This window comes from Thunnus albacares, chromosome 12 (assembly GCF_914725855.1).
Source record: "Thunnus albacares chromosome 12, fThuAlb1.1, whole genome shotgun sequence".
Classification (NCBI taxonomy): Eukaryota; Metazoa; Chordata; class Actinopteri; order Scombriformes; family Scombridae; genus Thunnus; species Thunnus albacares.
The window spans coordinates 9,172,451-9,187,130 of NC_058117.1; the positions used below are offsets into that span (position 1 = coordinate 9,172,451).

Genomic DNA, 14,680 nt, shown 5'->3' on the forward strand with positions numbered 1-14,680 from the left:
CCCCGGGAATAACACAAAGCCCAAATTAATACATCAAGGACGAAACGCTTTCACTAGCCCGTCACAAAATATAAGACAAACGGCACACACCTCACTTAGTTATCAATGCAAAAGACAACTCAAAAGAGAAACCAGTCTGACTCTATATTCCAGCTTCGGTCAGTGTTGGAAACACATTACTGCGCATTAAGTATTCTGTAATTAATTCTCTTCAGAGAAAAATAGAGCTGGCTCCAGCACTAAAAAGGTATGAAACTATTTTTTGAGAGAAGAATCATGTTCAACTTATCAATGCTGCTGTTTTTTTTATATGGAAATTGGCATAGGACATGGATGTGAATGGCTGCATGTAACACTTGATGATATGTTGTTCCTCCCTTCAGCAAACTCAGTCCAAGTCACCCCTGACCTCACTGTGTGTGCGTGCGCCTGAGCGGCCATCTTTCCCCAGAAGCAGCCCATTAGGGTCACTTCGCAGTGGAGAGCATGGGCTGCTCCGTATACCAGTGAGTCCCTGGGTCTGGCATGCTGCCACCAAGTGGCAGAGCGATGAACTGCGGGCACGTGCCGCCTCCCGCTCCCACAACTCCCATGCCGACACCCTGCGGGTACGGGTGGTGGTGCGCGTGGTGTCCCATGCCGTCAGTCCGCCCGATGTGGATCTCATCCTCCTCGCCTTCGCCGGTGGTCTTGCGGTAGACGGGGTTGTCGAAGTTCATGCTCTTGGTGGAGTTGCGCCGCCAGTTGCGCCACACCAGGTAGACTCCGGCACAGACCAGGCCGAACACCACTGTGGCAACGATAGGAACTGCATGCGTTTAACACACAGCGGCAGGGACACGGGGAAGGGGGGAGCGTTAACGAGGCATAACGAGTTCATGGCATGAAATGACGGGCACAGAGAGGGAGCAGAACAGGCATGCGGGGGACAGAGAGGGCAGGGGGGCAGTGATAGAGAGGTTGTGTGTGTGTGGGTGGCTCGGATAAACATTGGGGTCAAAGTCAGGTCACACACCAAATGTTTACACATTTTTAACACAGACTAAATCAACTGCGCGAAGCACCATTAGGGGCCTGGCTATGGAGTAAATTATCCTTAGGGAGAAAAAATTAAACTAGCACATTACATCACATTTCCTTGGTAACTCATCCACAGCAGATCTGCCCTTGAATAAGCAATTTAATAATGCTTTATTAAATTACACCAATAAAGCTTTCATGCTTTATTTAATGCTTTTTTTTTTTATACCGTGCTGTCTGTTCACCTTATGAAGTATATAATGAGGACAATCTGAACTAACTGGCTGGCTCATTCTGCTCAGATTAATATACGTCAGTATTACGTATTGTTGTTGCATGCAGTACATTTTGCTTGTTTATGGCTCAATCTGTCGATGCACAGAGGAAGTGCTTGCAGTAATATGTTCTACATGTACAGTTTGTTTTCCTGCAGTCTTTATATTATTTTATTTTATTTAAAAAGTGGTGTCAAAGCATGAGCAGCTTTACTCGAGGGGAAAATATTCCCAAGGGAAATAATTATCTTAATCAAATTGTATTCCTATTTGAAAGGTGGGTTACATTACCCAGAGTAATAGCCATACAGATTTGGCTAAACCAACCCTTTAAGTGCTTTCTTACTGAGATAAAAGGTCTACCGACATGGAGTCCTCTGGCTGTAGCAGAACCCAACACAACAACACAGTGTGAAGTGAATAATGCAGTGTGGCAGCGATGTCAGACGCACAGAAAATGACTCCTGAGAGATCTCAGTGAGGAAGACCTGAGGGCCAGGCTTCTCTCATCCTGCCACAGCAGGGTCAGTGTGAATGGACTACAGAGTGGCCATAGGCAGCAGGTAGACAGCAGCTTTATGCAGCCCTGCACGCCTCTAGTACGGACAGACAAACACGGACAAGGAGGCTTCGGGTGACTTACCAATAGGGATGACCACTCCCAAAACAGCCACTGTCAGGTTCTCGCCCAGGAGGAAATGCTCACTTCCAGCTGAAGAGAGACATGAAACGGGGAGAGAGGAGTTAGAGCGAGAGGAAGAAAAGACACCGGAGTGAGGGAGGATAAGAGTGAGGAAGCACAAGGGATAAAAAAAAAAAAAAAAAATGTGTGAGAAACAGGGTGAGAGATAAGCAGTAGAAGCAGGAGAGGAGAGACGGTGGAAGAGAAGGGAGATAAAACACAGAGGCGGGGAGTGGGTGATCATGCGTGCACGGCCGTGAGTGTTTTACAAAAAGAGACAGATATGAGAAAAAGAAGGTGCAAAAATGAAAGAAGGGAGAAGAAAATGATGAGTTGGTTGGCATTTGCCAGAGTGTGTTCCCTATGTGTGCGGGCCTTGTGACCTTGACACTACCCCTGACCTTCTAAAGTTCATCCATCAAGGACTCCAGTGGCACCCCACAGCTCACACTCATTTACATATCACGTACTAACTAATACTCGTACAGTATTTATGCACACTTACACCAGTGCACGCACCCTGGCAGACATGCCTACATCTCACACGGAGCACAATTTATGGAGGGAAAGGCGACATTTTCAAAGCGACAAGGTACCATCCATCACTCCTATTAAAGTCAGTCGAGCCTGGTTGTTGGGGGCTTATAGATATCTTATAGATAGATATCTCACTTTAATGTCGTCATTACGGTGAGGGTGAGGTTGTTAGCTACATAATGAGTGTGAGTAGGACAAGAGGATGAGGTCCTTCGCAGTAGATGAGGACGCTCAGGCGAAAGTGTCGCTTTATCAGAGGACTGCACCCCATCTCCTGTTAATTCCTGAATGGGCCACTCTGCCTGTTCCAAGTAATACGAGGTCAAATGAAAAATGTTAATCACCTACAGTCTGGCTGGAGGTCTTGAGGTGATAAATCTTGAAATCTGAATGTAAGAACGTGACTGTGGATCTGAATATCAGAGAATGAATACTCACATATCTGTTTTGAAGTATCTAAATGAGACTTATTTCCAGTATTTGCAGAGGTGTTTTCAGCATATTCACATACAGGCGGGGATGATAATCGTTTTCTTACAGTGTTGTGAGACGCTGCTGTCCCCCGCAGGTGTGGTGGAGACGACCATAACGGTGGCAGTAGAGTGAGATCCCAGCGCCTTCGACTCCTGCGACGACACAGACTTGAGCGTGCTGAGTGGGGTGAGGGGCTCGGGGGATGCAGAGGGAGCTGTGGTCAAGTGTGGGGTGGCGTCCGCCTGCGATACACCCCCTGAGGGTGGCGGGAAGTCTTCAGCGACAGTCGCTCTGGTGCCAGGTGTGATCTCAGAAAGCGAAGATGTTGGTGACATGTCGTTTCTCGGTGCTGCTACAAGGACGGAGTAAAGGAGAAACCTTTAACTCAAGAAACTGAATTATTGTAAACATGTTAAAGCAGATATGGAAATGTGAAGTAAATCAGAAGTATTTTTTAGCTGTATAAAATATGGTTGTCTGCTGTGATTGGCTCAGTGGTACTGTAGGATCCATGAATAAAAAACGTCAAACATCACTGAGCGAACCAAAACTCAACATTCACCAGTTATTTATCTTTTGCACTTGTTCTTCCAGTATATACCGCTATATTGCATTAAAATCTCTGATATTCTATAATGCTTCTTTCAGTCAGAAACATTCCTGTTTATCATCTTTGTAAATACAACTGATCTCTGGTCTGCTAAAAGCAGCTGTCTCCTCCTTTGGGGAGACAAGATAGCACGTACATCATATTAAGTTGTGATGAATTGCATTGCACAGTGGCCCATGTTATTGTATTCACTTCCTCTATGTGTTGCTTAGCAACTATCTTTTTTTAATTGCAGGTTCAATAACCATGTAGCTTGGAGGAAGCGTATTCAATAATAAATTATTAATTAGTACCCACTGCAAATAAAATATTTATTGATTTATTACCTCTGTGATAAAATGCATTCATCAATAGTCATTCCAAGACAGCAAACTGTTTCAGGCAGTTTGCCCCTCAAGTGCTTACAAACTTGTACTTGACAAACTTGTACAGTTAAATAACCTTCACAAATTATGACCCATAGATTATTTCAAAATTTGTTTTCTTATTATACTCATTAAGTACACCACATGACTTATACTGAGCTAGTAATATAATACAATATGGAAGACATGCAAGATTATCAAGTCATACATTTTTAATCATGATTTCCCAGATTAACCTTAAATATTATTCATTGCATATTTATAATGTTTATTTTTATGAATATTATTCTGTCTTGTTATCTCATTATTTTAGCAATTTCTTCAATTTCTTTCTGTTTTGCTTTGTTGTTTTTATAATAAACACATACAGACACTCCGCATTACACAAAATAAGAGCTTCTTTGAGCTGAGCAGAAACTGGTTATCGACATGCGGTGTGCACTGTGGCCCTCTGCCCAACAAATCCCTTCAGGTGCTATTGATTACCAAATAGTCTCAATTACCACTCATAAACTCCCTCACCTGGCACACAGCCCCTCATATCAGGCCCCAGGTCCTGTCCGTCGGGGCAGGCGCATGTGTATTTAGGAGAGTGTTCGGTAATCTGTGGAGCCTTAAGACACAAGTACTCGCAGCCTCCATTAGCCACACTGCCCAGATTACAGCTGTCTGGGCCTGGAGACAGTAACAGAGAGAAAAACACATACTGTAAATAAGATTATCACTTATTCAACATGGTGAGATAAAGAGAGTCAGGCAGAGACAGAAGAAGGTATTGTTCTCCGCTGTGAATTCCCTTTAAACAAAGCCAATTATGTTGTGTACACAGGATCTAAAAGAATAAAAACAATAAAATCTGGCAACATACAGAAACTTGTTGTTTTTTTCTGTGCCAGGTACAACCCTACTGTGTTCATCCCAAAGTCTTGTTCAACTACAAACTAGGATGGATATTGAAATGGAAAGATGGTGATGAAATACAGTGAAAGATTAGAACATAAACAGGCATGAACGATGCGCTGGATGCTACGAATAAAAAGAGACAGGCAGACAAAGATAGATATGGAAACTGACTCACTGAAAAGAAAATGCACAGAGACGAACACAGCCATCACATTTATGATTAAGCGCTCAGTTCACTTCAATTCAAATCTGGATTGTCCTGTAAGAGAAAACCGGGTTTGGAGGCAGGGCTCTGACAGACGTGTATGAATGTACTGCGGCTCCCGATGCTTTGATCAGTCTACCACATTCACAAGCCTCACTATCATTTATTCACGGGCCTGAGTCAACAGGGACCCGCGGAGGAGGAAGCTTGGTCACAGGGATGCGATTTAGCTCACACAGTCACATTGCGGGGAGGAAACTGTGTGACGGCACATGAACAGAGCAAAGTCACTCACACCTACTGTGCACGCACCTTGCGGCTGTCTGAGCTGGTGGAAAACCACAATGTCGTGGGGGTCATTGAGGTTTTCAGCCAGTGTGTGGATGTCTTGTCCAGTCAGCCTGTTGACCATGAAGACTGCTGCCCTGTCTCTGTCTGTCCAGTAGATACGATCCTGGATACAGGGAGAATCATTGCCTTAATATGGGTAATAGCACATATTTTATAGCATTGACAGTATTACAGCATGAAGCAAAATGTACTGATGCTGCTGATAATGGAGGTCGTTTTCTGAAAGTCATTCATGTAAGGACGACTTCGATTTGAGGGACAATGTTCTAAAAATAAGTCATCTTATAGTTTGCACAGAAGACAGAAGAGGGGTGAGTCGAACAGAGGAGCTGCGGAATAAAACATGAGTGGAGATGATTGAAAAGACTGTGACTTACACACAGAGAGAGCAGAAACAAAGGAAGGATGCTGGGAGATTACACATGGCAAATTGCTAGCAATACCGGCTTACAGAGCTCATCATTCTAATATATTTGATGAAAAAGAATCAAAAGGAAGTTACAGCAGAAGAAAGATGCAAATATTTGTTGCCACATAAAATCCCATTCATTATTTTTTTCAGAAGAAAGAGAGTTACTGTTCATTTGGCTTTTAAATTTTTTAAATTTGTCAAATTTCAGGATTCAAATGTTTCCTATTTAGATCAAAATAAAAGCTCAGGGGCATTTTTCTTAAGCACAGCTAATTAATTTGTTTGCTTTGTTTCCCTTGTTCATTCTCTCAGCAGTTTACAAAGACACAGTTACAGACAGGAGTTGAAATTTTTTTGCAGTTGCCTTAGAAACTGCAGGCTAATCTCCAGCGAGTGGCGAGACAATAAGCCTCGCCACACAAGTGTGTGTGTGTGTGTGTGCCCATTTGTTTTGAGTCAGTCACTGAGTCAGAAGTAGATGGTAATGCGAGGTACACTACAACAAGCTCCACTCAATAACACTGATGTGTATGTTCAACAGAATTGCTCACATCCTGAACAAGAAGGTCACCTTGTATTCACAACAGGGCAGAGAGCACAGAAGCCCTGGATCGATTATGTATTACACCAGAGGGTATCTATCATCATTTCTCTGAGTTACACTACAGTGCTGGCTGCAGGGTGGACCAACGGCACAGAGTAGGAGAGTAGAGTAAAACAAATCTTCAAGGTTATGCTATGGATGGATTGGAATTTTAAGCCACTGTGACAGTAGAAAACATTTTTCTGTCAGAAGAAAGCATTTTAGATCAAGTCTGGCCTGTTGCTTCTGTGACAGTAAAAAGGCTTAGTGTTCTGAAAGTCACCCAGGACAAGTTTCCTAACCTTTCAGCTCACAAACATAATTCAAACAGAAGTGGATATTTTAAAAAAATGAGTCACTGCTGCTGAATGAAATCTGTATCTCTCTTCCCACTGAGACCAGTTCCCTCTGGGTGGAGTCCCACTGAGGAGCAGGCCACTAGGGCGATGTCATTACCATCCATTTGGGAATTTGCTGCAGTAGTAACAAACACAAAAGGTCTGTGCATAGAGTGCACAGCTGCAGTTTGCGCAGCTTTCTTTGTTAGGACATTGCATCGACTTCCATTGACGTTGGTCCTCACGAGGACTACTGGTCTCGACAAGGTCGGTGTTTATACCAGGAAAGGTCCCAATGAGGTAACAAAAACGCACACACAGATACGCAGGCACAAACACACATAAAGGCAGGCAGTGGATATGCTGTACTGCTTAGCAAAGAACCAGATCTAAGGGTGCTCTCACACCTGTAGTTCAGTTCATTTGAACCAAAGAAAAAAGATGCATTGTTGTCTTTTAGTTCGGGTCCGGTTCAGTTTCACATTGGCTTGTTATAAATCAAGAGCTATAAGCTATGAGCACTAAGTCATACAGACCGAATGGTAACTCATTGATTGAACAGATTTTGGCGGCTGTTATCCTGCATCATCAGCACTGCAATAAAACAGACAGACCACACACAAGGACACACACAGGCTGAGCATGTAGTAAATTGCATTTAACAGCCATTACATTTAAACTCCCAGTCACACTGCAGGCCCCTGCGAGGCTAATGAGAGAGACAGAGATATGATGAGTTGTGGGACGCTGGATGATCTCACGGACAGCTGCCCAAAATCCTTGAAATCTATTGCTGAGTGTTGCAACATGAGGGACTGAATCTATAAAGAGACAGACACACACACACATACACTAACCTCAAAAACAGCTACAGCGTAGGGGTGTCCCAGTCTCTCTGCAGATGCCAAGTGTGTTCTCCGGTGAGCTCCATTCAGGTCCACACTGGCTATGAGATGCAGCTTTGAATCCACCCAGTATAGACGCCTGTTGGCTACATCTGAGAAACACACACACACATACACACACACACATACAGATAGGACTTTCCCGAGCTGAGTAGAAATTGATCGCCTTCACGGTAAGCACTCCTGCACTCTGACCAACAAATCCCTTCAGGTGATATTGATTATGTTTTAAAATGTCAAATTCTCACAATTACACCACTGCAAGTTTTACTGTGTCGATCCATAATATCTGAAATACGTCAAACATCATTCCAAACCAAATATGAAAACTTTATAAATCTATTTTTTCCCATTATCTTTTTAACATTTATACATACTATTTCAAATACTTTCGATCTTTACCTACAATATGCTGATTGAGTGTGTTTTCAGGACTGTGATTCAGGCACATTTAGCAAAACACAACAAATGACAAGAAAGTGTGAAATACAGTACAGTAGGAGGAGTTGAAAAAAAGCGGTTTTCCTCTCACCTAGAGTGATACCATTGGGCCATTCAATGTTATCAGCCACCAGCACCTGTCGGTCCACTCCATTCATCCCAGCCTTCTCTATCTTGGCTCTTGTGCCCCAGTCTGACCAGTACATAAAGCTGGGTGGAACAAAGAAAGCATCATTATTGTGTTATTATGGAGAGCTCACGATGGTTTGTGCTGCACAGCAAGAGATGTGAAAATAATAATGTTATAGTGTATAAGTGTTATTGATACAGCTGCCATATATGCTTCTAATGGCTTAAATTCTTCTTAATATTAGATCATGTCATACTTATTTAACTATGCACAGCTTTGTTTGTGTGTATTAAGTAGTAATCTTGTGTGCATAAGGTTCTTTTAAGTTTTAAGAATGACTAAATATTTCCCAGACTGATCTTTTATAAGTCTGGGAAATCTTTTTTTAATTAAATCACTGACCTCTTTGATAAGTTCACAGCATTATATTACTACTTCCTTTCATGCGGATGTTGCCCTCGCAGGAGGAGTGCAGTATATAATTGCGGTTCCAGAATATTTTTATTGGTTCCTTCTACTAATATTCAAGTTTATTATCACATAATTTGCCTTCCCTTGTACACTGTTGCTTTCCAGACCTGCACTAGACATATCTTAAGCAGCCCATTAAGAAATAAACATGGAAACATCTGGTGCGATGGCAGTTATTTGCAGTAGGTTTAAATCAACCCCAGATGTTTCGACTAGCACATACAAATGCAGTTATAGTATGAGTTCAGTAAGTTTGAACGGTTATTGAACGGTTATTGTGCGATATCATTCATCTACCGCCGCAAAACACTCAGTGGTTTCTATGTAAATGTTTATTATCAACATCAAATGCATTTTCCTGCTAAGACAAACTACCATTTGGTGTCACAGTAAGTAATCTGTGTGATCTGGATTCCTGTTGGGCAGTTATGATTGGGCCTGCAATGTGCAGAAAATATTCGCTGTATGTATGTCTCAGTTTGAGCTATGAGCCTGTTTATTTTAGTTTATTTTTGTGCGTGTTTGTTTTCATCTGGGTTTGGATCACCAGAACACAAAAGCTGCAAAAGCACACGCTGGCATAAATTCATAAAGCTTCCCAGATTAGGAGCGATCATCTAGGACAGAATTTCTAAAAAACTATTGAGTCAGGATGCTAAATAGGTCATAGGCTTGTTATGCTAGATTCTCATACACAGCAACAAGAGCTCTCTCATGTTTATGATTAGACTTGGTCCCACAACAGGATTATATTTATTCAATTTCAGAGTCCCAGGCTGAAATCACTTAACAAATCTTTGTCTGGGGTCACTGACCATCATCTTCAATGTGACAGAACAGGAGAAAACAGGATGAGTACAGTGTCTGCCAGCAAAGTTATAAAGTAGAGGTTAACCAACATGAATTCAGTTTGACACCATTTTATGCTGACATATTGTAAATCGTTACACAGTGGGCCAACACACACACACACACACACATCCTCCTCACCCATGATGGGGATCCAGCGCTATAGCTCTGGGCTCACTGAGGTCGGTGTTGATGAGGACACGTCTCTTGGTGCCGTCCACCGAGGCCACGGAGATGGATTTGTCCCCGGAGTCGGCCCAGTACAGGTTGTGTTGGAGCCAGTCGAGAGCCAGGCCCACAGGGGTCTGCAACGATGAATCCACCAGCGGCACCTGCTGCGAGGGGTCGCTGGCCTCATGGATGAAGGCACTGCAGGGGAAGGATGGGGCGGTGAAGGACGAAAGGGAAGAAATACGAGTGAGTAAGGGATTATGGGAGAGAGTGGGGGACAGCGAGGGAGGGAGGAGGGGGGGGGAGTATTTTGAGGGGAGGAGAATATGTATGGGATCATCTATTGCAAGCCAGACAGTATTGCAAAATCAATGTGAAGTGGAGGGATGTTGACTACATGGGATAGAGTCTAAATACTGTATCGCTCTTATTACATGGCAACCTAGCTAAAACATTTATCATTGTAAAATATGGAATTTTATCATTTCATTACCAGTTTAAATATTTTACAAAATTCTCCCCCCAAAACAACCAACCATAGAAAAAATATCTAGCAATATACAATAATAATAAACAACTAAATAACATTTATTTAAGAATGTTTGTCTTTTTGGAACTTTCATTTGATAAGAAAATTGAGTGGATAAGAGAACACATACAAAACAATCACAGGACAAGTGAATAGCTTACAGATTATGTATTATGACTGCTGACGTGTATACTAATTTTCCATTCTCCAGTGTGCTGTAAAGCGACTGCGGAGTGAAGAATGGGACTGGTGTGAGAGCTGTAGCCTTGGGCCATGCGCCGAGCAGGTTCATCCGGGGGTTAGCGTCCTTCTTAGGTGGACTACTTATCAGAAGAGACAAGGCCTCACTCTGGGGTTGGCCCTACTCGCTAATGATTTGACCCTGGCAGAGGTGTGAGGTGAGGGCTGGGCAGCTGCTCCCCAACAGGAATTTCAATTTAAGTTTCCCCAGAGATCTTTTCTCTTAACATCCATTTTATAAAGAGAACATAGTGCTCCAATTAAAGTACACTCTGGGGAGAAAATGTAGTTGGGATATAGGATAGGAATAGGAAGTCTAGGAAGTCTACATCTAAAATAATAGCAGGTCAGAGCCAGCGACTCAGTGGATTCAATTTCTAAATCTTCAAAAAAAACTGAACAGGTAGATGCTCAGTACAACATGCACATCAAGAACAGTGAAATCATGTTGGGGTGCAACAATAAAGGATTTGGCTAGTTCAATTTCAAAAATAAATTTGAAATGTCACATTTAGTTCAAAATCAGAAGTTAAAAATGTCAGCAGCTGTTTTAACATTTGAAACCTTAACATGTTCCAGCAGTTCATCTTTGGAAAACAGGGGAGACAACATAGGGCCAGACTTTTTTTTTTGCCTAAGAGAGTTTCTAAAGATCGAGTTAATGCTATGCTAATAATGTTTAACAAGTCTATTATGACAGAATGAAGCTTAATCATGCTGAAAATTGATCAAAAGTACATTTTGAGGATTATGAACACTTAAGAAGTAGGCTAATGGTGTGTACAACCACTGATAACTGCATCTTGGAGGTAAAAAAAATCATTTTCATACACAGAGCAACAAAATCCTTCCTAGTACAGGTGAGAATATTTGGAAAGCAATATAATAACCAAAAGCATATTGCTGAGTCCATTCATGCATTACCAGATTCAGGAGTCTAATGTAAAGTCATGTATGTTGCCAAACTCAGGCTTCAGGTTTGTGATCACAATTAATGGTTGGAATTTAAATTTAGGCTTCAAATTTAAGGTTTTTTTTTCTAATCTACACTCCGAAATCTAAATGAAATTTTTCTAATGTAAATTAAGGTTTGGTTTTCTAATCTAAGGGGACATTCAAACTCATTCGCAGTGTCGCGATGCAATTATAACTTTCCAGAGCAGTAAAATTAAGTCTCATAGTATTAAAACCACTGTGCAGTGTTTTAGTGTCTGATAAACTTTCTAACTCATGAAACTCAAACTGGATTCCCTGGATTGTGTTTCATTTTTTCACCAGTGTCTAAAGCAACTCGCACACACCAACGCAGCCCCTGGTGCTTCTTTAAACTCAAGGCTGTTTTCGGGCTGAATGCCCACTAAGATCACGTTTCTAAAATAAATTTATTAATCGCAACTCAAGGTTTCACTCCAAAGTCAGTTTTCTGTTATTGATATACCTGTAGATTTTCCGGTGAAAGCGATCACACCAGAAGACACGGTTGTTGGCCACATCAAGGTCCAGAGCCACGGCGTTCTTCTGGGTGGACACCACCTGACTGTAGTCCCTCTTCACCAGGTCGATGCGTCGGATCTCATGTCGGTTGGTAAACAGTAAGTAAGGGCTTTTCCCTGCACACAAAGCAAATAAATATTTATGGCTATTTTTTTGTTTTTTTTTGAAAATGGGCACAATGGCAAACATGTACTCAGGGCCAAAGCGCTGGTGCTTTTAGCCAGCCTAATTTACATACCAGTTACAGTGAAGGCCAATTCAGAAAATGGGCTGAGGCAGATTTAATATAATTTTAGTATTGCATGAGTATCTGCTTCAATAATGGTCAATCAAATCAGCTCTGAGTTTGATAAAGGGCCAGAGGAACAGGCCAAGTTGGTATGTCCTATTATAAAACTGCTCTCGTCTAGAAGCTGCACAGATCCCCTCTTTGTTGCACTCATGATATGATAACAATTTGGCAGGCAAGTGCAGTGTAATACAACAATTCTAACCTTCACCCAGTGCAATCAAGCTTTGAAAAACATTCTGAAAAAAAACATGGTCTGGATTTAGATCAAATATGATATGAAATAATGGCTGAACCAGCACTTGTGTCAATAATTACACCCAAAACATGCAGCACTATTCTGCTGCAAAGGACATAACTAGAGATAAGACGCCTATAAGCCTGAGATCTCGGTTTTTCAGGACAGCATTGAAATGTTCGTGCGCTGGACTCCGAAGCGTTGACCCTGATGGCAAATGCTGTGTGTCAGAGAAATGATGCAGACATTTCTCTACAGTAATAATACCTCTGTCAAAAAGCATTGCAGCTTAATGTGGTGCTGCGCATTTGTAGCACTGAAGTCAATACTCTAAATGGCATCTTTTAACACAGATAAATAACACGACAAAGCTTGTGTGATACAGCTCAATATCCTCCTCTAACAAGAGTGCGGGGACAATAATCTTTCATTAAAAACTGCTGAGTAGTTGGTGTATTGATCAATGTGCCTGTAGGCATCATTATGTTGTACGCAGCTTATTATCTTCTCCTGCCGAATATAGATCAGGAGCACCTTAGCATTTGGCTGCGCCTCTTTAAGCAGCAAGCTGACAACCTTCACACAGGTAGAAGAACTAAATAGACGTAAGTGAGAGCACGTGCACACACCCACACAGGCACACACACACACACACACACACACACACACAGAGGCACTACTGCAGAAAGAAAACTAGCAATGCAGACCAGGGGCTGCCAAGTTTTGACTTCAGCTTGGAACGAGATTTGTTGCCGTGGGGGAAATTTGTACTTTGGTAGTACTTGTTTTTGTTCATAATAAAATGAGCACTATTCATGGTCAATTGACCCACTTGATCTCTCTCTGGCCTCATGAGCCAACACTTTTTTCATAAGACTTTTCCTTTTTATAATTTGTATTATCGGGTTGCATTTTTGATATACACTCCGTATATCATATATATCCCTAACGAGAAACAGACACCTGCACTATAACATTATGTAGCTTTAAATGGTAGTAGGTTGCAGGCTAACAGGCCATCTTCAAGGTCAAACAAGGATACACAAGTTATATAAACAAAACAGCCTTACAACACATCACAATATTGGATAATTAAACCTGGTTAAACCTGAGGGTTGCTGTTATCAATACTCACAAGGCCGTCTTCAAAGTCTAACAATTGCAACAAAGTACAAACAATATGGATGAATTACATAGCCTCACAACTAACCTAAAAACCTATCATTGAGAAATGTGAGAAAGTCTCACAGAGACAGAGACACAGAGCGTCCTCGTAACCATAGTAACTCATTCTCACTCCTTCCTGCATGCACACAGCACAAAAGGAGAGGGAGGGATGCTGACTGAGATTACTCTGAGCAGCATGCATGGGAATAAATTACAATATAATAGATGTGTGTATATTTCTCTTTCCCCCTGATGGTCTGAATAAGTCGCTGCTGCACGGTGCTGCTGTTGTGTTGTGCTGCTCTGTCTTCTCTGCCTGTGTGCTGTCAATGACGTTATCAGTTATGATTTTGTTTTTCACCGTGTGAGAAAATGGACATGCGGTGTGAGAGCGTGTGAAAAGTGTCTTTTGTCTGAGTCTTACGGTCAATGCGTGAGACTTAGCAGCCCTGCATACATTTCCACTGAGGGCAGATAAACAACCTTGAACAAAGTTAAATCAGACAGATTTCTTGCCCTTGTTGTAGCAGCCTACCAGAACAATAAGGATCAATTGCTCAGTTCCCTCAACACACACTCTGCAACTGCAACAAACTTGAACCCATAGATGCAACAGAATTAGTATCTTTTAAAACCTGCATTGTGTCTGTTACAAGGCCAGCTATGGACTGAAGGTCTCACCTGGTATCTCAAATGCATCTCGTGATCATTTGTGATTCGATCTCCCATCCCACACTCCTATTTGATCTTATCAGAGAGGAAACTATGACTACTGCTAGCTACAAAAACACACATTAGTTTTTGGCCACAGAGCTAGAGAAGAGGACAGCAGTGGATATTTGCATACTGGATAAACAGATTACACCGAAAAACACAACATAAGACAACATTGGAAACAAAGTCCTGGACATGACAATGTAAAATCACACTGTCATAGACAGACACAAAAGATTTGCTTTGTCATGCTATTGGCACACAGAGCTATTTGCACTGAGCACCTA

General features: G+C 41.9%; 1 protein-coding gene across 2 annotated transcripts in view; it reads right to left on the reverse strand.

Moving 5' to 3' along the window:
• Positions 1-14,680, reverse strand: part of LOC122993755 (low-density lipoprotein receptor-related protein 8-like) — a 79,863-nt gene continuing 65,183 nt past the window's right edge. The window contains exons 10-18 of one of the 2 annotated variants that reach the window (XM_044368172.1): positions 11,930-12,101; positions 9,693-9,920; positions 8,193-8,311; positions 7,613-7,752; positions 5,384-5,525; positions 4,486-4,638; positions 3,053-3,337; positions 1,939-2,007; positions 1-808 (exon numbers count right to left, since the gene is read on the reverse strand). In XM_044368172.1, coding sequence (XP_044224107.1) covers positions 468-808; positions 1,939-2,007; positions 3,053-3,337; positions 4,486-4,638; positions 5,384-5,525; positions 7,613-7,752; positions 8,193-8,311; positions 9,693-9,920; positions 11,930-12,101 — 1,649 coding nt within the window. In that variant the 3' untranslated portion in view covers positions 1-467. Of the gene's footprint in view, positions 809-1,938; positions 2,008-3,052; positions 3,341-4,485; positions 4,639-5,383; positions 5,526-7,612; positions 7,753-8,192; positions 8,312-9,692; positions 9,921-11,929; positions 12,102-14,680 lie in introns of both variants that reach the window. The other variant, XM_044368171.1, reaches the window with a different exon arrangement.